This window comes from Rhinichthys klamathensis, unplaced genomic scaffold, assembly GCF_029890125.1.
Source record: "Rhinichthys klamathensis goyatoka isolate OS25496 unplaced genomic scaffold, OSU_Roscu_1.1 h1tg000244l_1, whole genome shotgun sequence".
NCBI classification, from domain to species: domain Eukaryota; kingdom Metazoa; phylum Chordata; class Actinopteri; order Cypriniformes; family Leuciscidae; genus Rhinichthys; species Rhinichthys klamathensis.
Genome location: NW_026606766.1, coordinates 201216 through 223697, shown reverse-complemented (window position 1 = coordinate 223697; position 22482 = coordinate 201216). Strand labels below are relative to the sequence as shown.

At 39.2% G+C, this 22482-nt stretch overlaps 1 protein-coding gene across 1 annotated transcript; it reads right to left on the bottom strand.

Annotated features, from left to right (window-relative positions):
• Positions 1-22172, bottom strand: acvr1bb (activin A receptor type 1Bb). Its single transcript, XM_056266059.1, has 9 exons — positions 22064-22172; positions 6622-6867; positions 5919-6167; positions 4084-4314; positions 3365-3532; positions 2435-2591; positions 1374-1498; positions 1141-1271; positions 1-328 (listed from the first exon to the last, which is right to left on the bottom strand). The coding sequence occupies exons 1-9, from the start codon at positions 22125-22127 to the stop codon at positions 203-205; spliced, it is 1497 nt and encodes a 498-aa protein (XP_056122034.1). The 5' UTR covers positions 22128-22172; the 3' UTR covers positions 1-202.
• Between the last annotated feature and the right edge of the window lie 310 nt (positions 22173-22482).

The window sequence follows — 22482 nt, the reverse complement described above, 5'->3', positions numbered from 1 at the left end:
GTGTCAGTATTTTCAGAGGGAGAGACGCTAGCGTAGGTTCAGTAGTTTTGGCGGTGGGGTGAGGTAGGCCCCGTCACAACCGAGTGGACGGAAATACTTCTTAAACTGGCAGGATAGTTTAGAGTGGTAGCATGTCTGTACACGTCGTCTTTCCTAGGTGTGTTACGCTCTCTCTCTCGCGCGCTGAAGGTAGTGTTTGCGTTCAGATTTTCATGTCTTCGTCCACGCTGAGTTGAGACAGGGTTTTCTTGATACGGAGAGCCGTCAGTCGCGCAGCGCCGTTCGCGTACCAGCACTCCCGCATGATCTTCCCCATCACACGCAGCGCCTGGAGGGATACGAGAGGGAGTTTACCCACATCATTCTTATATCATAGATATATTATCTATTGTAATATTGCACAGCATGACAACTAGCACTTTTTAAACATCAAATGTCTGATCATTTTTCAAAATCATCAAATATGTGCTTATGCTCAATCATTTAACCCTGTTTATTGGTTTTTTTTTCAAAGGGTCAAAGAATCATACTAAAAATGTATCACGGTTTTCACAAAAAAAATATGAAGCAGCACAACCGTTTTCAACATTAATAATAAACAGAAATGTTTCTTGAGCAGCAAATCATCATATTAGAGTGATTTCTGAAGGATCATGTGACACTGAAGACTGGAGTAATGATTGATCACAGGAATAAATTACACTTGATCATATATTCATATTCTAGAAAACAGCTGTTTTAAATTGTAATTCACAAAATTACTATTTTTACTGTATTTTTGAACAAATAAATGCAGCCTTGGTGAGCAGAAGAGACTTCTTTCAAAAAACAAAAGCAGTTCTTCAGAGTATATAAATGCTCAAAATAATTACTTATTTATTATTTCTGAGGTGGACAAACAAGCACCTTATTTCATTGGACTTATAACCGTTTCAAATCACTATTTTGTACCTTCCTCGTGGAAAAGGCCACAAAGACATAATCACGTCTCAGTCCATAAAAGACCATATATACATTTAGAAGAAAAAACTGATCATTGGGAAATCATCATGATATTGACATCAAAATGACACGTGAGGGTCACTGTAAGGTGAGTCTAGTGTGGTAGTTAGTAGTAGCATGGGTTGTGATGTCTCTCACCTCATAGCTCTGCCACCAGTTCGGTATGTTGGGTCGCAACCTCTGGTCACATACAACTTTCCTCATTTCTTCTATGGATGGATCGGAGGGCACCAGGTCATAGTAGGGCAGTTGGTACTCTTCGTGAATTCCTGAGGGGAAACATAAGGGGAGCATTAATAAGAACAATGTCTAGCATAAACAATGTGCAATTATGTGCCTGTGGTAAAAATGGTTTTGATGAATTTCAGTACCTCCTGCATTGCAGCGGCGAGCAATCTCCCAGTACACGAGTCCTAAAGCGTAGATATCAGCGCATTTAAACGAGTCAAAGTGACGCATGTTTATACTCTCTTCTAGAACCTCAGGTGCCATGTACCTGAAACAGACATAAACATGAGTAGGACTACGGTACTTAAGTCCAAAGTATACTTCAATATTTTTTTTTTTAAACGTATGCGTACAGTCGAACGTACGGAGCCCCTAAAGGGACCTTTGCAAATATAAAAATATACGGACTTTCGCGTTCGCACGATAAACGTATCTCGTCCGCACAAGTTCGTTTTCTCGTGCGCACGTGAAAGTCTGTATATTTTTATATTTGCAAAGGTCCGTACGAACGTGTAGCCTTTCAAACTATAGTCCATTTGATAGCGTTTTAAAAAAAAAACTCCCAAATAATGCTAAAAACTATACAGGGAACCTTCTCATTTGGTACATTACTATAATTTTAGACGTTAAAATTAACAACAGGGCTATTATATTCATCTGCTATTTATTTCCAGATATATTTACACTCAAATAAAAGCTGAAATGTTTGTATACAACTCAGTTACACATAAGGTAGTTTTAATAAACACTTCATGACAAATTTATTCAAACATGCATATATAATTAACAGTAAATAAGCTCTTCTCTAGCGCATTTATAGCTAACTAACGAACTGTGAACACTGGATGACTTTCCAGAGGTAAATGTAACATTTTATTGATATCTTTCCACGGTTGAAACGCAGATTGAGTGATACGGATTTTGGTAAGTTGTACTGTACACTACAGCGATCTGTCACGTCACATTTAAGAGCTTCAAAACTCCATTTATTGTTTGAATTTCGTGAGAATTTAAAAGCTGAGACTGGCTGATACATCGGTGCATCTTTAGTAAAAAACTAAGTATTCTTTGGGCTTTAAAGTATATAAAGTGGAAACCACAAACCACTGATAGTATAAGTAGACGTGTTGGGTTAGATTAGCATAACACGTGTGATTGTAAACATGTTTTTCATGGCTGTTCTGCCATGTGATGTACGGCGTACCTCTTAGTGCCGACGCGTTGGTTGGGGGCGATATCGATGGTGTCAGAGACGGACTCGTGACGAACTGCCAGGCCGAGATCAGCGATTGCACACGTGCAGTTTTTCTTTACCAGGATGTTCTTTGACTTCAGGTCACGGTGAGCGATGCCAGGCTTACCTGCCGAGCAAACACAACCTTTACAGATTCACACATCTGGTAAACACTTTCCTCTGGTCAGAGAGGGATCGCAATATCTCTGTTCCACACCCGTAAGAGTAAAAATACATACACAACATTTTTAGGCATCATGACAGTGGGCCTCAAAACAAATGCTGCCTAAGTTGGCATAGCAAGTATCCTTCAATGATGTAACCATTCCAGAGTGGCAGAGACGACAGATGGAGTCAAGGGGAACTTTGATTTTAAATATATTTTGATTCAGTACTGAAAAGGCCTGATAAAAATTGATTATTGCACCCAATATTTGTGTGCTCTCTATATGTTTGTTCGTTCTTATTAAAGTCATTATTTTAACAAATACTAATGTCAGACTCTGGAATCAACTTAGTAAAATTACAGGCACTATTACTAGGTTTGGCACAATATGTTTTACAGTATAATTATTACAAACGCATATTAACATGTATATAAACACACACACACATTATTTGATCAAATATAATTGCACCCCAAAATGTTTCCACTTAGAAGCACATGAGCTTCTTTGGGAAAAAGTCAAGCCCTGTACCGCTTCACAACATATTGCATGTTTGACGTTTGTTTGTAACTTAACGGAAAGCCAACTTCCACGGCTACTTTCATGACAAAGAACAAGTTATAATACAATAAAAGTCTGCATATCTGTTGTAGAGGCAGTGTTATGGAGATAACAAGCCAGCTCACTTGGAGCTGATTTCTTTAAACTTCATCTAATAATATGACGCACTCACCCTGAGTGCCCAATATCTCCATATGCAGATGTGCCAGGCCGCTGGCAGCCGTCAGTGCCAGTTTGATCATGCCCTCGATGGTGACTGAATATCGGTTCAGATAGTCAAACAGGGATCCACTCTCATGATAGTCTGACACCAACCACAACTGAGTCCATGTGCCATTATCTGTGACAGAGACAATTAGATATTATTATACCCAGATGACAACATCATACAGTATTAAAATGCACTGCATATTAGGGCTGGGCCAATAAATCAACTCATGGATCGATTCCAATATTTCCCGAATGCATCGCCATTCTCTCTCGAATAGATTCTGAGCTTAGTTTTTAACAGCAGATGGCGCTCTAGGCTGGTTTTTAACCGCACACTCAAATGCTCACGAAGAAGAGCGCTCGTCTGAGTCCGAGAATGTACTTGCACCTCAGAATGCTTTTATGACGCGAGATTAATGTAAACAACCCACTTCAAACACGCTTTTCGAACTTTATGAATGATTATTTTATGGGTTCAAGTGGTGTGTGCAAGGCATTGGAAGCAAGCAGAGTACAGCTGTTTCTAAAGCACGCATTGCCATCTGCTGCTAACAAATAAGCTCAGAATTGATTCGAGAGAGAATCACAATGCATTCGGAAATTCCTTCGATCCAGAATCATTTCTCGATTCACGATGCATCGATGTATTGTCCCAGCCCTACTGCATATTCACTAGTTTACCTTTGTTGTCTGCCGCAATGAAACCCAGAATATTCTCGTGGCGGAGCATGATGGTCTGGTAGATTTCAGCTTCACGAAACCAGGAGCGTTCTTCACGAGAGGAGAAGATCTTCACCGCGACGTCTCCTCCTCTCCACCTCCCCCTCCACACCTCCCCAAAGCGCCCTTTACCGATGATCTCCTGCAGCACTATAGTACGGGCCACTGTCCTCTGGACAAACAGTGGCAGACCTGCAGCACAGAGAGAGAGAGAGACTTTATAAAACAACTCACAATATGCTGGAGGAGAAGATTATCAGTGACATACTTGTATGTTAATCTGTTCTTCACACAAAGCATCACATGATTTGAAGATTTGTGCTCCATCTGATATCGCATACTATATAGGATGCCAGCCCGAACCCAGCCCACAACATTTTTTGGTCGGGAAGTTCGGTCTGGACTCGATCCATTGAGGAGTAATTATGATCGGTTCAGAATTAGTCGGGCCAATCAAATTGCCAGGGCGGGCTTTATACGATGATGGACAGATGATCTGCAGTTACGTAATCATCACGTTATCAAAGAGCGCTTGGGTTGAACTGGTTTCCCTCAGAGACGACTGCCGCTGGAGAACTGAGATGTAGAGATTCCACTAGGGATTATATTAAAAGGCATTTGTCGATCGGAAAGATGCGTTTGCCGTCCTTCCTACAGGATTCGGCAAAAGTTTAATTTATCAGCTGGCTCCGATGGTCGCTAAGAAGATGGGACGCAATGAAAATTAAACTGAAAAGATAATGAAAATCGAATTCAAAATATTAATCAAAACTATAATAGAATACAAATAACACTGTCGCATACATGCATATAGGGCTGGGCGATATGGCCAAAATTTCATATCCCGATATAGCTCATTTGATATCCCGATAACGATATACATAACGATATAGCAATTTTTCTGTTAATTCAGTTCATGAATATAAAATTGCAATGTGGAAATGCAGTTTGAAATGATATACAAAACAAATAAAGGTAGGGACTAAATATTTATTTTATTTAGAACCTTTTTTTCAAGCAAGACATGTTGGTAATGTTAACACCTGCTGCCATTAAAATATTTCAACATATAGCAGCAGCCAACTTTTAACAGTAACACCACCCAGACTTCTCTTGTAGCATCATGTAGGTGTAAAGATGTTTCCAAGTACTATTCTTTGTTCTCTAGAGGGGGCAATAGAAAGCAACCACAAATATTGATAATGGCCTGTCTATTCCTATTGGATATAAAAAAGTAACAAACTGAAAAAAGTAAAAGCCTGTTGCAGCGTCTGTGTCTGGATTTGTTTTGAGCGCTTACGTCACCACTCGACGCTGCTTTTGCAGTTATTGCTCGTTGACTCTCTCTGTATTCTTTTTCGTGGTTCTTGCGCAGGTGATAAAATAAATTAGTAGTGTTGGAGTCCGTTGTTGGCACTGGGAGCCGGCAAACTTTACAAACAACTGTTGTCTGGTCCACGTCGGTCTTCTTCTATCCAAACCACGTCCATGCAACAGAAGTCGCCCCTCTTTTAGGAACAAGCTCCTCGGTTTGGGTTGGCTGGTCATCTTGTTGAGAATTACCCTGGTCTGAACCGCGTCTACTACCGTCTTCCTCCATGTTTGTTTATGTATTGCAGCGTGCATGGGCATGCCGCGTGAGGTGCATCCTGACGTAAAATTCTGCCGTAAAACGCCTTATCGTGGCGTAAACGATAGAGCCTTATTTAAAACGATAGACATTTTCTATCGTCCAGACGATATATTTCGTCATATCGCCCAGCCCTACATGCATAAATAAATCATGCGATACTAACCTGACCCAGATCCTGAGGTGGAGAGGTCATAGATGAGGTCCTGTAAGGTCTTGTCCTTGGCCAGGAACATGTGTTCAGTGCTGGGATCCTCCACCTCCAGCCTCTGCCGATGGCCGTAAGCTCGCTGGTGGTGCTGGAAGAGGAAGAGACCCAGCAGAACCAGCACACACAGCACAAAGACCGGACCCGCCACCACTGCCGTGAGCTCCACCGGCCCCCAGTCCTGTTCTGCACCCGGTTCGTTCGTCACTGACAGAGGACACAATGCATTAGTTGCTTTGATGACATCTGGAATTTGCTGGTTGAATTTGGCATTGATTACAGCTGATGTAAAGATCACTCAGATCAGGGGACTCTGATCTACTATCGGTTCCTAGAACTAGACTTGAAAATAGTCGTGATCGTGCTAAGTTATGGAATAGCCAACCGGCTTACATCAGATCCGCCCAAACGTTGTTAATTTTTAAATCCACCTTGAAAACGTATCTTTTTTCAATTGCTTTCAATATATCTTGATTATCATTATTTTTCTATATTTTACCTTAGTTCATAGGCTTTTCCATTTTATTGTTCTTTATTTTGCTTTACTTTTTTATGTTTTCTATATTATTGTTGGTTTCCTTGGCTCTTATAAAAAGCACTTAGTTGTTTTTAAACGTGCTATAAATAAAATTGTATTGTATTGTAATGTATTGACGCTCACCTGTTGGTACTCTGAGGTCAATGCTGTTGCAGTAATCTGAGTAGCAACAGTGTGTGTTCACCAGTCCCTCTGTGCTGAGGCAGTAGATTGGCTGGCCCGGAGGAACCAGCTTCTCTTTCTCAATGCAGAGCCGCACGTGCTGCTCCTGTCCTTTAATGACAGAGGTGGAGGCCACGCACGCCCCGTTGGTCTCGCACTTAAAATCATCCTTCGCACAGTGTGGTGTAGTGCAGTTACAGAACAGAGCTGCGGAGAGAATCAAACACAAATATTACATTAATATTATATTATCTATTAGGGCTGCCCCCTAATAGTCAACTTTCCGTTAGTCGACCAAAATTGTATTAATCAGTCGCAGAAAAAAAAAAACTCAATAGAAAGTGGAGGACAGATCATTAACGCCAGGAAATCCAAACATTCGCCTATCATTTATAGAAATATAGAAATCTATAAATATCATATATATTTATAGAAAGCTTGAAATGAACCAATTCAAGTGGAAAATAAATATTCTCAGATCATGTAATCCGCATATAAGGCACGTCCACTACTGCGGAGATGAAGAGTCAGCATCGTCGACTTAATCTCTGCAGGCAAAAAACATTATCAATTAAAGCTGCAAGCAGCATTTAGCGGTGTTCAAGCAGTTAAGGCCCTTAAGGCCGTTAAGCACTTAAAGCATCAAAAGACATTAAGTTTTATTTAGCATACATTTAACCACTGACATAATAGATGGAAAAGACCATTTACAGCCAAAACAGGCAATTTACCATAGGAAATATATGTTTTTAAAGCTTTTTAACAGTTATAGCGCCACCTATGGTCCGATCTCCATAAAATTTTGCATGCTTGTTAATGATGGTATGTCACATATGCTCACCAATTATTGTGAAGTTCTGAGTTTTTATTTATGATTTATAGGCTTTTGAGTGTATTTTGACACGCCCCCTTTTCTAAATGACCCTGTTACAGTGAACCAAAGGGCAAAGTTCAACTTTTTTTTGATAATTATTGATCTAGAGAGTCCATAGAATTGTCCTAGACCGGTCTGGTTCCGATCAGGCAAAAAACCAGAGACTAGTTCGCAAAAGTAGGTTTTGGACAAAACTGTCTATAACAAATTTTTTTTTGCTCAAATCGAGAATCCGAGATATACATCTTGTCCGTCTTGAGCCAAGGAACACAGTGGTGTACAAATCTTGATTCTAGGTCATACGGTCGATGAGTTATGGGCAATTTAGTACTTTTGGTTGCTGTAGCGCCACCTATGGGCCAATCAGGGTCATACTCTGATAGGTTCTCCCCAAACTGAGGCCCTAGCACCTGGCCAGGTTTCAAGTCTCTAGGCCTTACGGTTTGGGCTGCACGATGCGTTTTAGGTTTTTTTTTTTTTTCAAATAGCAATTACAATAGGTTTTCAGCACTTCGTGCTTGAACACCTAATAATAGGCGACCTTTTTGACAGTTATAGCGCCACCTATGGTCCGATCTCCATGAAACTCTGCATGCTTCTTCACCATGTCATGACACATGTGCTCATCAATTTTTGTGAAGTTCTGAGTTTTTATTTATGATTTATAGGCTTTTGAGTGTATTTTGACACGCCCCCTTTACTAAATGACCCTGTTACAGTGAACCAAAGGGCAAAGTTCAACTTTTTTTTGATAATTATTGATCTAGAGAGTCCATAGAATTGTCCTAGACCGGTCTGGTTCCGATCAGGCAAAAAACCAGAGACTAGTTCGCAAAAGTAGGTTTTGGACAAAATTGTCCATAACAAATTTTTTTTTGCTCAAATCGAGAATCCGAGATATACATCTTGTCCGTCTTGAGCCAAGGAACACAGTGGTGTACAAATCTTGATTCTAGGTCATACGGTCAATGAGTTATGGGCAATTTAGTACTTTTGGTTGCTGTAGCGCCACCTATGGGCCAATCAGGGTCATACTCTGATAGGTTCTCCCCAAACTGAGGCCCTAGCACCTGGCCAGGTTTCAAGTCTCTAGGCCTTACGGTTTGGGCTGCACGATGCGTTTTAGGTTTTTTTTTTTTTTCAAATAGCAATTACAATAGGTTTTCAGCACTTCGTGCTTGAACACCTAATAAATTATATAAATTATTAAACAGTCTCGACACACTGTTTTTTCACGACACACTAAAAATCATTACTTTTACAGTTGCGCTGTTGCAAGCTTTATGCATGCGTTTTAGCGCTGATTAGACCATGTATTATATTGGCAATTAGACTCATATGATTTATGGCTTATTAATATAAAAGCACGATTCGTTGACTAATCGCTTAAATGAACGACTACTAGTCGAATACAAAAATCTTTAGTCGAGGGCGGCCCTATTATTTATGACCACTGCAGTGAATGGACCAGAAGATGTGTCTTTTTAACAGCAGGGGGTGATGTTCTCCTCTTATACTGTGAATAAACTGTGAATTATGTAGGGAGAATCTCATAAAAGGTTTAAACCAGAGGCAGACTAGACTGAGACAATAGTTTATCATTATTTGACTTTTATATGTATTTTTTGTCATTGTTTGAGCATGTGAATTTAACAAATAAAATAAAGTATGTTGGTATGTAACAATTCAAGGTAACAATCCAATCAATTCCTGATAAACTACACAAATAAAAGTCCCACATTTGTTTCATCACATAGGAGAACATAAACCTCCACACAATTTTTTATGGCTAAAAACCCAATCATCAGGTCTGTCCATTACGAGCAGCCAGACAGAGAGGATTCAATCATACTGGAACCAGAACACATTTAAATGGAGGATGTAGACGAACCAAAGTGGCCCCAGACGTCCCTCACCTGCAGTCCACAGTCTCAACTCATCAGAGCTGCCTTATGCAATGAGAGATGAGCCATAGGCTGCAGGATTTTCCTAGAGATGTGCAAAACTGCATTTTTGATTTGGTGAGATCTAAACCAAAGAACTACAACGTGTTCATAAAAAAGCTGTAAGGAGCACAACTCACTGGAAACTAATGAACACCGTCTTAAGATTAGTTTTCTACAATTTGGAACTTTAAACGTAACGTTTCATCTTCAAAGTTCATGGCGCAAGATGAAAAAATACAAATTTCAAAGTCATCCATCTGGAGTGTGAATGGTGAACTTACATATACACCTTCTCAGAAATGGTTTTAAAGTGCTGATAGTCCAAAAGCTACTGTTGCATGCTAAAAACCCTCTCCAAGAAAGTGTATTCAAAATGATCCCTTTTGAAGCACGACTAAAGATACTCACTTGCTGAATTATCTGGCCATCTTGACCCATCTCTGAATCTTTCCTACTGTACATATATTGGATTTATTTTTTATTCGACCTCCAGTTTATTTTCAGCATCTCTGTCCTCCTCTGAGCCAATCATAAAAATACACTCACCTAAAGGATTATTAGGAACACCATACTAATACTGTGTTTGACCCCCTTTCGCCTTCAGAACTGCCTTAATTCTACGTGGCATTGATTCAACAAGGTGCTGAAAGCATTCTTTAGAAATGTTGGCCCATATTGATAGGATAGCATCTTGCAGTTGATGGAGATTTGTGGGATGCACATCCAGGGCACGAAGCTCCCCTTCCACCACATCCCAAAGATGCTCTATTGGGTTGAGATCTGGTGACTGTGGGGGCCATTTTAGTACAGTGAACTCATTGTCATGTTCAAGAAACCAATTTGAAATGATTCGAGCTTTGTGACATGGTGCATTATCCTGCTGGAAGTAGCCGTCAGAGGAGGGGTACATGGTGGCCATAAAGGGATGGACATGGTCAGAAACAATGCTCAGGTAGGCTGTGGCATTTAAACGATGCCCAATTGGCACTAAGGGGCCTAAAGTGTGCCAGGAAAACATCCCCCACACCATTACACCACCACCACCACCCTGCACAGTGGTAACAAGGCATGATGGATCCATGTTCTCATACTGTTTACGCCAAATTCTGACTCTACCATCTGAATGTCTCAACAGAAATCGAGACTCAGACCAGGCAACATTTTTCCAGTCTTCAACTTTCCAATTTTGGTGAGCTCTTGTAAAAATTGTAGCCTCTTTTTCCTATTTGTAATGGAGATGAGTGGTACCCGGTGGGGTCTTCTGCTGTTGTAGCCCATCCGCCTCAAGGTTGTGCGTGTTGTGGCTTCACAAATGCTTTGCTGCATACCTCGGTTGTAACGAGTGGTTATTTCAGTCAAAGTTGCTCTTCTATCAGCTTGAATCAGTCGGCCCATTCTCCTCTGACCTCTAGCATCAACAAGGCATTTTCGCCCACAGGACTGCCGCATACTGGATGTTTTTCCCTTTTCACACCATTCTTTGTAAACCCTAGAAATGGTTGTGCGTGAAAATCCCAGTAACTGAGCAGATTGTGAAATACTCAGACCGGCCCGTCTGGCACCAACAACCATGCCACGCTCAAAATTGCTTAAATCACCTTTCTTTCCCATTCTGACATTCAGTTTGGAGTTCAGGAGATTGTCTTGACCAGGACCACACCCCTAAATGCATTGAAGCAACTGCCATGTGATTGGTTGATTAGATAATTGCATTAATGAGAAATTGAGCAGGTGTTCCTAATAATCCTTTAGGTGAGTGTATATCCCATATATACAAATCATAAAAGATTTAGCCTACATATTAAAATCCCCAAAAATCAACAACACTGCAGTCTGTATGATTGCAAGGGTCAGAAGATCTGAATGGTTTTTGCTACAGGTCAGAAAACCATGACTAACATTAGAGCTTTTCATGGAAAAAAGAAAGATGCTACAGAACTGTAAAACAAGGTATACTAATTACCGGCAGTCCTAGAAGTCAGGTAATAATTGTGTTCAGGAGTTATGCAAGAGCTGCTGATGTGCAACTTTCATTTGGTACTTGATTCCCTCTCTGGTAAAGCTCCTACACAACGTTATTATTGAAATATTTTTTGTGACATATGAATAATTAGAAAGCGTCAAGTGAAATTTAAAAAAAAAAACAGCTGCGATTTATTCGAAAATGTTCTCGGCACAGCTCGGTTTTGACAGCGCTGAGTGCAGGCTGCGGCGTGTTGCGTTCATGGCGTGACTGAACACAGCTCCAGCTCATGCCAACAGGAACCATTTCAAGCCAAAACACAGTGATCAAACCAATTAAGTCTTGATCAATTCACAGGATCTGGTTTTACAGTACTCTTGCAGTCCTGGCCAGGTCATTTCATTATATGTGTCCTTTGTGATTGTAAAGTTGTGCGTCAGTGTTAAATGTATTATAAAGGTACCATGTAAAGCGACCTTGAGCTTTGGAAAGGCGCTATATAAATAAAACTTCTTCTTCTTCTTCTTCTTCTTCATTTCTAAATGTTCCGCTTTCAGCATCAGATAAGCAGTGTGGGAGATTTCTACTTTACTAATCAAAGTGTTTGTCAAAGTTTGCATGGATGGATGTAGGTCGTTGCGGAATAAATTTAGCAAGTGGACTTGGTTTTCCACTGAATACGTTTCATCATATCAGTGCCAGTGGATTGTAGTGGCATATTGGTTAGTAGACAGGATTTCCTGTTATTTACACTCATTCATACAATGTGACGCAAAAAGAAATGCCATTACCGTGGGAGTTTCCCCTTGGGCTACAAACTAAGTGGAACTACTGGTTTACAGATGTTACAATATTGTCATTGTGGTTGATGTTGCAGTCTATGACAGGTTTACACTGATGAATCACAGGTCTGTTCTCATCAAATAAAAAGTAAAATGGCAATAACAAAACGCAACTAACTCGTATACGGTAGTCATGCTTTTAGGATTGCAAAATAATTAGGTTTACCAACAGGGAGGAGAAAACAAATCCCATAACTTTTGTTGAATTCACAGTTCAATCAAGCTCTGCAGTATTTTACAATACAAAGTTTATTTATAAAGCACAATTTAAAAACAACCGAGGTTGACCAAAGTGCTGTACAAAAGAAGATAAAACAAACACAAGCTGTAAAATAGGTGTAACATAAAAGTAAAATTGTATTGTATTTTGGTAAATTTGTGCAATTGGGATCAAAATTTTGTGTTTTTTAACATTTATTATAGCCTATGCAATTAATCATTTTGCATAATGTCAAAATATGCCTCTGCAAATTAAATAAATGAAATTTAATTCGAAGACAATTTGTTTACTGCTGTATGCTAATCAATTTTAGTGCTGTGTTGGGTTACGAAGATGCCCAACGTAAAATATTTTCTTGCTTCTATTCAGTCTAGATCAATTTGAAAGTAACAAAAAATAAATAAAAAACACACCACAGAAAACAATTAGTAAAGTAGTAGTAAATAAAAGGACAGTAAATCTAATAGTAATTCATAAGCTTAATCTCTCGAGAATGACCTCACTGCTAAAGTCTGGCTTCACAATACCAAACTCTCACTCAAACTGACATGAACTTGTTTGTACTTGCACATGTACAGAAGTAAAGTGCTAATAAATTTCCAAACTAAAGTCCCTGAAACCTTATTTGATTAGATCAGATATTTAGGCAAAATTAGACTAACAATAGGCCTTTTTATTTTCTAGACTAGACGTCACTTGCTGAATTAAACATACACAATAGTGAAGTCATGTGAAAATAATCATACTGCTGTTTGTTATGCTACATCTCATATTATTTAAGAAAAACGGTTGGCAGTATAGGCTAGTCAGTGTAAATTCAATTGTGCTGTAAACTGTACACTAGTATCCCACTCCAAACATATTTTTACTCACTCACTGATAAACTGAAATCCATCACTTAATGGAGCACACAAAACCATAATAGATACAACAGCACATCCATAAACAGCATGTTTAGTAAATATGAGACACTACGATTCAGTGTTGGTAATTTAAAGTCAAGTGGCCGGGTCTTGTGACTTGATATGTGACCTTTTCTAAACAGTGTAATATCAAATATCATCGCTTACAAAGAATTTTAAAAGAGTAAAAGATAAGACAAACTGCAAATGCCCTGCATCGGATGAAGTCTTTGGTCTTATGTTCAGCTTGAAAATTGTTTTAATTTCATAACTAAACTATGATGCAATACCAATTGGCAAGACGATATGGAAAACATCAACGGGACTTTACGGGTTGAAAACAAGAAACCATTCATATCCGGACTGAAGCCAGGCTAATATGCTGCTGTTCTTTAATCATGGAGCCCTAAGGGGGATAACTAGGAAATTTAGAGGTAGTGAAATTGGATTGCGCACATAATCATTCTCCAAAAGGGAAATACACACAGTTTTGATCAAGGTTTTGTATATCCCGACCTACAGACCCCATGCAAAGCTTTTAATAGCGTACGGTCTTTATTTTATTATATTCAAAGGACAATTAAATAATTTGGCAATTCCGTGTATTAGGGGGAAAAAAACACAGAGAGACTCGCACATCAGACATGCAGGAAACAGGAATATCCACTCGCTCGCATTCATGTAAAATTATTTGATCACATTGATTAAAAAAAATTCTACCTAGATCAATAATCCAGGAGACCATGGGGTTCTTCGCATTGTCCACTAACAACCAACAACAGTGAAGCAAGAGAAGTCACGCTGCACTGTAAGCCAGGTTTCTAAACTATACTAGACACAAATATCATTTGCCATCATATGACTTTCTTAGTGTGGCATAAATATAAAGTTCACACTTTTAGTCTAAAGAAAACAGCTATAACGTTTCACAATGTGCTCCTTTCAGGTCACGGTATACTTGGCAACCATGAAAAAGGCATGACTAAGACACAAATATTCAGATCCCCATTCACATCAACAGTGATTTGATGCTACATGACGCATGTTGTCAACCTAGTTCTGGTTGACAATATATTAGTTTTCATGCTGCTAAAAAATTTAATTGAAGGGACAAATATTGTCAATAAATTGCACCACTGCATCCGATCAAAAGACATAATTTGCTCCAGCAAGGACTTCAGATGAAGCAAGCTCTGAATCAACATGCACCAATGCTACATTATTCTATAATAATTTGTTAACAAACATGCATTTATTACTTCAATGAGCTTATTGTTTCTGCCTTAAATTAGCCTAAAACATTGTTTGAATTGATACATTATTAGCTAACTGTGTGATATGTATATTTCTGAAATACATAACTTGAACAGTCACCTCAGATCACTCTAAATTGTAATGTAGACATGCATTTTCTGCAAAGCTGCTTTGAAAGAATATGTATTGTGAAAAGCGCTATACAAATAAATGTGAATTTAATCATTTTAAATTTCAACATATTTTTTGAATGCCATGATCAAACTGTGAATTCATTGGCATTCAACGCCTGTAATGCTGCCCAGACCCGGAGGCAGTGACGCAGGCCTGAACACACTCCTCTACCACGTTATACGGTGAGATTTTGGTGCAGCCGATCACTGTTTGAATAACTGAAGGTTTGCCTCATCTATTCAAAAAACATTGTTGTCAGCAGTGCTGTGAAGCATCCAGGTGGTCTTGAGAAATTGGGCATGCAGGAATGTTACTTTTCTTTGAGAAAAGTGGTTTTCTCTATAGTGACCACCCTGAGAAATCACTCTAGCTAAGTGTTTTTATGTTAGACTTAAAATCTAGCACAGTTTCCACCAAAGAAAAGGCTGTTCAGAACCAGTGAAATTGTCTCTGCTCTGGCGTCTTTGAAGGGGTGGTATAATGCCCTTTTCACAAGATGTAAAATAAATCTCTGATGTCCCCAGAGTGTGTAAGTGAAGTTTTAGCTCAAAATACCACACAGATATTTTTATATAGCATGTTAAAGTTGGCACTTTTTAAGGGTTAGCAAAAACGCACCGTTTTGTGTCTGGCCCTTTAAATGCAAATGAGCTGCAGCTCCCGACACAGTGGGTGGAGCTTCCAGAGTGTGCGTGTTAGCAGCTCCGATTACTTCACGCAGACACACGCTAAAATGTCAGAAACTGTTCTGCCTTTTTTGTTTAAACCGGAGTCAGACAAAGATGGAGAGACTAAGAAGAAGTGACAACATGTAGAATGCAACAGGACATCTCTGAATGATTAGTTGATGAATTTATGTTGCTGATGTGGAGTTAACTAACTTCAATTAGCATATTCTGTCAGGATAATCTATAAATCGCTCGTATAGGAACTGTTGTGAGATGCACACAGAGTGACTTCCTATTGCATGTGAAAAGACGGATGCTACAGTTTGAGCTGACTCACAAATATGCTCGACTACAACAGCTCTTCCTCTTCTCAACATGCCAGTGTTGTAGTCGAGTCACCAACTGTCGAGTCCGAGTCGAGTCTCGAGTCCCAGTGTTCAAGTCCGAGTCACCAAAGAAGAGTCCGAGTCGAGTCCAAGTCGAGTCACCATTACCTGAGTTCAAGTCCGAGTCGAGTCTCGAGTCCTGTGTTCGAGTCCGAGTCGAAATTATATAGGCCTACACTTAAGCCAAATCAAGCAACATTTTTCAGGCACTCTTTCTTGCAGCTAGAAATGTGTATGATATCACTAGAATTGCCTTTGACCTTATCAAATCATTGTCAACTAGCTGTGGAACGATTATATTTATTTAATTGTTTAAATACATTTTTGGATGATCAGTCAACTGGAATGGATAAAGAAAACAAAAAAGAAAGCCTGATTGGACAGAGGAGGAGAAATGCATTCTTCTTGACGAATATGGTAAAAGAAAAACAATTTTGAAATTTTGAAAAGCAAACTAAATCCCAATGTAACTGCGGCAAAAAACAGAAAATGCAGTGCTATAAGCAGTTGTAACTCCGCATGAAAAGAGTGGTTGCGATGTGTGACATAGTCAAGGTCGCCATCTAGTTTGTTAGCTAAAATAAACGTAATTGTGTTATTGTATGATAAGCGGGATTAAGCGCTGAGCGCGTCCGACTTTGGCTCAGCGCCAGCCATAGCACGAAAGCACAGTTTAAATCTGGCACATGTCACGTCACTGTACGTTCGCTCCTTAGTGGTCAGCTCGGCTGCTGCAAAGCGTGCCAAAATCGAAATTGCTGATTAATCCTAGTTCACACTACAGGATTATAAGCCCGATTTGCAAATCGTTGAGCTCGCCGACAGGTCAGGGTGTTATCGCGTGCAAATCGCGGGGGATTAGCGGACGATGGACGCTCGCCAATCTGTTAGTATGAAAGAGCCAACAACGCATCAAAGACGCTCGCTGACGCCTCGCTGACGCCTCGCCGAGCCCAGAAAAATATCTAGCATGCTAGATATCCAGAGCTGTCGCCCGACTCAACCTCAGTGATGTCATGAGCTACAGCCAATCAGAGCAAGGCATGGGTTGCTCCAATCAGAGCAAGGCATGGGTCTTCGTCTTCTTCGCTGGGTATTAGCGCGTGTGCTGTTTCGCGTCATTTCCGGCTCGTTTTATCGCGTGATTTTTTGTGACAAAACGTTGTTTGTAGACAAGATAGAATCGTTGGGTGACAGAGTTGTTGTCAACTCGTGTAGTGCGTTACCCCCTGTCGCGGATCAATCACGTTGTGTCGTGTGGTGTGAACAGCTCAACAACTTGAACACTCCTGATTTCACAGAGAGCAAGTCATGTAGTGTGAACCGCACAGTTCAGCCCGACGTTTTAAAATCATGTAGTGTGAACTAGGCTTAAGATGTAGAGGAACTTATCTAGTGTTAAATGAGTGTTACGTTATCTCTCTCACGAGAATGCAGCGTAAAGTGAGTGACGTCAGTGAGTGAGTTGTCAAGCAAGGAGAGCGAGCGGTAGCAGTGTCTGTGAGGGAAAAAATAGATCACGGCCGGTCTTGGGCCCCGAAACAGAAAAAGTGGAACATCTTATATCAAATTTTTATAACCTATTTAGTCAGAAACAACGTCATTCATTTGATGAATGCTCAAGTCCGATTTTATGAATCTCGAGTCCGAGTCCAAGTACTAGTCATCAGTCCGCGAGTCCAAGTCGAGTCACGAGTCCAGAGCATGGAGTCTCGAGACGGACTCGAGTACTCCATCACTGCAACATGCACTGCGTGTTCCCGGGGGCGGGGTTTATGTAAATGTTAGGGTTAGTGATGTCACTAACCCGGGAGGAAGCTCGTGTAGTTCCTACCAGTCGTTTGTTGTAGTCCTTAAAAAACGATTTCTTTAAAAGCAAATATCTACCTTTGCTTTGAACTTTGAGCGTTGTAACTTTGCAGATGTTGTTTATGCTCAAACAGCAACATTACAAAGTGAAATCATAATCAACCACCCCTTTAAACCTGCGTCTCTACAACCAGCACCTGCTAATGCTAACGGTTGGGGAGCTCAGATAATGTCTTTAGATAATGATTTGCTTATTTTTATCCTCTTGCAAAACTCTGGCCACTTTATTTGCCCTGTCCACCTCTGAAATAAAAATTATGTTATTTCCAAATATCACATGTGAATTATTACTAGTCTGAGATCTGACAGGTGACTTTGGCACTGCTGCACTATCAATGATGACGATTTTGTTATTTATAACGTAAGAGACTGAAACTCAAATGACTTTCGAATACAACCACATCTTCCTGCTTCTGCCAATTACACTTTCGAACTGACTAATAATACGCACTTCGTTTGGCGCAAATTATCCGCCCGAGTCTCAATCCACAACACTTCATTGAGGAGATTGTCTCAACTGTGAAGAGTCCACATAAACTGGTAATACAACTATGACTTGAAATAATTATTAACAGTCATGTATCTGATTAACTAAAGTGACTGATTAACTGAACTACAGTAGTCAACATTTGAAGTGGATCAAAACCTTTCATCAAAGTTTTACATGAATTTTGAACAACCCGTTCTTGTCTTAGGACAACTTTGATGAACTTTTTTGATCCACTTCAAATGTTGACTACTGTACATTGGAAACCCTCACTACTTCAGCATTTTAAAAAGACATTTGGTAATATTACAGTAATATGACGTAATTTATCAAAACCATGTATAACAAATAAAATATGTAGCCCAAGGCCTGAATTTCGTTTTGGAAAATGGGGGGGAAATCCCCCCTTAGATGATTCTCATGGGGGGGATTTTTTTTGTTTGAGGGGGAGAAATTGGGTGTATTTTTTCCAAACAAAATTATTATATTTATCTTGCCTAAATGTTTAACTTTGCGCTCATTGCATTTTTACAATGGGGTAATATTGTTGTTAAGAATTTACACATCACAAGGAAGCTTGATTTAAATTGTTTAATTAAATTGAAAAAAGTAGCACAAATAAATACAATAGAATAAAGATACAAATAAAGATAATTAAAGAGAAAAGTTTTTCAATGGGTCTAACACTAGTATTCATATACAGAAACTGAATAAAGTAATCAAATGGACAATAACACTGGGTAGTATTTTAGTCCTGAATAAATTAAATACATAGGCTATTAATCCTGATTCCTTTAACTTAAAGCTATCTTTTGTTGTTTTGACAACAAAATTAATGACAGACACATATGGCTGCCGTCACTTTAAGAGCTAGAGCACGGATCCTGTGTTCATTATACTGGCATGCGTTTTATCCTTATCAAAGACAAAACCGACTATGTTTAGAGTATAGCCTACTCACAAAGACCGAAATTGACATATTTGCGTGTTAAAGCAATATAATCCGCGGAAAATAGTTACTGGCCAGCTGTTTTTGAGGCGGATTTTATACGAATGTGCGCATAGAAAATAATCTCTCAGAGAGCGCGCGAGCACTGATTAGTTTAAAATCGCTTGAATGTTTAAACTGGTAAGACTTAAAAAGACTTCAGTCACGATGCACTGCTGGCCCGATTGTGCAAGTGAATATTCCGTCATGTCCCGACCTTTACCTTACAGTCTATGGTCCCGACTCCAAAACGCGAGTGTGTATTATCGCCGCAGCGCTTGATGCCTGCCTTGCACAACACATTATGAGAGAAGAGATAGAAGACGTGCGCGGCACCGCTGAACACTCACGCTGTTTGTGAAATTGCGTCTGGAAGAGAGTTGTTAAAAGAATGATTTGATTTTATTATCTGTGTGGATTACGATTGCGGGAATTTCCCGCATTATAAATGGGAGACCTGCGGGAATGATTAGAAATATGCGCAATACCCGCGCCGAAATTCGAGCCCTGTAGCCTATGTCTTTATTACATACATGGGGGACTTCAACATCTTTCACGTTGGAGTAAAAATTGGGTAAACAAAACATAACTACAATATAATATGCAGATTAAATTGCTATGCAAGACCCTCACTGATGTACGAGACATTAGTGATTCAAAATAAGTCAAACCAAACAATCAGTGACTGCCAGTGTTTCATCTATCCATTTCATGATCGATCTTCACTGTCATGTCCGAGTACTCGAGTATTTGAAAAACACTTGGCTTAATAAAATGCAAATTACAAAATGATAAATATTTACATTTTTATATTCACCTGCCATTGGCAGATGTGACAAAAACTACCGGTAATTCTGAACATTTTTTAAATTTGCTCATTATTATTGACTTGTATTTTAATCCCTCGCACGCTTCAGTTGTGTGTTCAGATAAGCTTTTCACTTCTCTCATTAAATATGATACACAATCTCTGTTTGCTCTGTTATTAATTGAGATTAAAAAGCGTTAGCTGCTGTCTGGGGATTACTAATGTTATCCATGTTTCTGCAAAAGTGGGTGAGTAACAACCGAAGGAAACATTGCCGTACAACGAGAACATAAACTGCAGGTGCAAAACATTGACCCTTTACACATTTCCAGGTTTCTCAGATGAGGAAGTCGTCATGGTTGGGTAAACTTCTATAGTGAGGAATGAGAGACTACATTTTTTTGTGTTCACATTTGCTCAAATAGCAAAAGAGACACTAGACAAGTGTTTTCACAACTTACAAAAACGGAAAAAAGATAGAGAGAGATCCCTCTCTCAAAAGGCATTTTGATCAATAGACCAACAGAAAGATAGATGCACTTTAATAAACCTTTAGGGGAAACTCCGAACTCTTTAAAAACTAGTGTGCGTGTTCAAGCCTGTAGTCTTTAATATGCAGAAAACATTAAGGGCCTTTTCACAGCGGGTTAAAGAGAAACCTTAACAGTAATAAAGAAAGCCCCCTGGCTATGAGTTACCCGTATCAAACCAAACAGAGACAAAGACTAACTGTATTTCTATATGATGTGGAGAGAAAGAGTCAGACAGACATATCCAAGAGAAATGGGGTCACTGTTCGGTCATATCCTTATTTTGTCCAATCTTCATAATTAAATGAGATTTAACCCATTCATTCCAGTCGCAGTCCCACTGAAGAAGTTCATAACACTGGCTCCATAACCCAACTATTATCATTACCTGTGCTCAGAGGTTATTGTTATTCGAAAAACCATATCATCATTCAAAGGAAAGCTGCAAACCTATACTTCAAGCTTCAGACCACACACACCTTCTTCCTGTCCTGACATTAACCTGTCGTTTCATACTTGATTTTAAACTGTAGTTACAGTGAACAGATCCTGAGAGTTTCCCTCTATTACTTAGCCTACATAAGCAACATGTAAAAGAGGTATACAGTCTATTCCTTCCCTGATAGTTGCTACATACAACACATTAATAACAAACAAACTACAATAAACATTTGGAAGAACTTGGTTCCACCTGTAATAATGTCTGGGAAAAGTGCAACAGGTCAGCCAAGGCGTATCTAAATACAGGCTCTTCTGACTGTTAAAAATCTCCTTCAGACACAAATAAACAAGTTTAAATTAATCTGCCAGGGTTAAAATAAAAATATTTTTGTTTACTGTAAATTGACACTGTGATCGTGTTTAGCCTCTTTATTAATACTTCACCCACGCAAAGAGACAAAACAAACAAACCCAAAATGAATTAACTTTAAAATAAAACACAAACAAGGGAAAGTATACAGCAAATGTTAACAGCTGTTTTTAAACTGAGTATTAAACCCATCTGGATGTGCCAAATATGGCGATTCAGGGTGTATAAAGTCTTATAACTTTGTGCCTTTCAACAATCATTTTCAGACGCATATTAACTTAAATTTGAACTCTTAAATAACTCTTTTTCTGAAGTTTTTATTTTATTTAATTTAGAACCACGTATTAAACTAAGTTAGCCGGTTAGCATGTTAGCCATTCACCTTTTTGAGTATCCAACATAAACACTGTCATCCTGCAGGGTTATTGTTCTTTAAACTACTAACATATATAAAATATAACTTAAAGCACATCATATATGCATGTTACTGACAGAGAAAGAGATAAAACTAGTGAAAAAGCAGAGAGTTTATGGGGCCAGTCGTTAAATCCCAGCGCCATGTTGTTGTTGTTGTTGTATTAAAAGCCAGACGTTCAGCGACTAAAACACAATCAAACGAACCGAACTTACACACACCTGTAAATAAAACAATGCTGAAACAAAAAAACTCTTCATCCTTACCATCACACGCTCCGTTCAATCCCGATAAAACGACCAAGAGTCGCAGTATTTGCCGTGGGTCCATCCTCCTCACAGGACTCCCATCGCACTGAGAATGCGCGTGAACTCCGCTGACGAGAGCGCGCCAATGATGACTTGACGAGAGCGCGCCAATGATGACTAGACGAGAGCGCGCCACCACAGAGCACGCGCAATACCAGATAGATAGATAGATAGATAGATAGATAGATAGATAGATAGATAGATAGATAGATAGATAGATAGATAGATAGATAGATAGATAGATAGAAAACATACTGGCCTTAATGTATAAGTTAATTAATCAATATTATTATTATTATATTAATTATTACAAGTTAATTATATCTGAATGACAGGTGTGACTAAACAAACATAAAGCTATGATCTTATTCTTGGAT

Excerpts from the sequence above, each read along its gene's own strand:
- acvr1bb (XM_056266059.1), bottom strand. The coding sequence starts at position 22,127 with ATGGACCCACGGCAAATACTGCGACTCTTGGTCGTTTTATCGGGATTG. Across the intron at positions 1,499-2,434 it reads CAACGCGTCGGCACTAAGAG|GTACATGGCACCTGAGGTTC; the intron begins GTACGCCGTACA and ends TGTCTGTTTCAG. Across the intron at positions 1,272-1,373 it reads TCGCCGCTGCAATGCAGGAG|GAATTCACGAAGAGTACCAA; the intron begins GTACTGAAATTC and ends GTTTCCCCTCAG.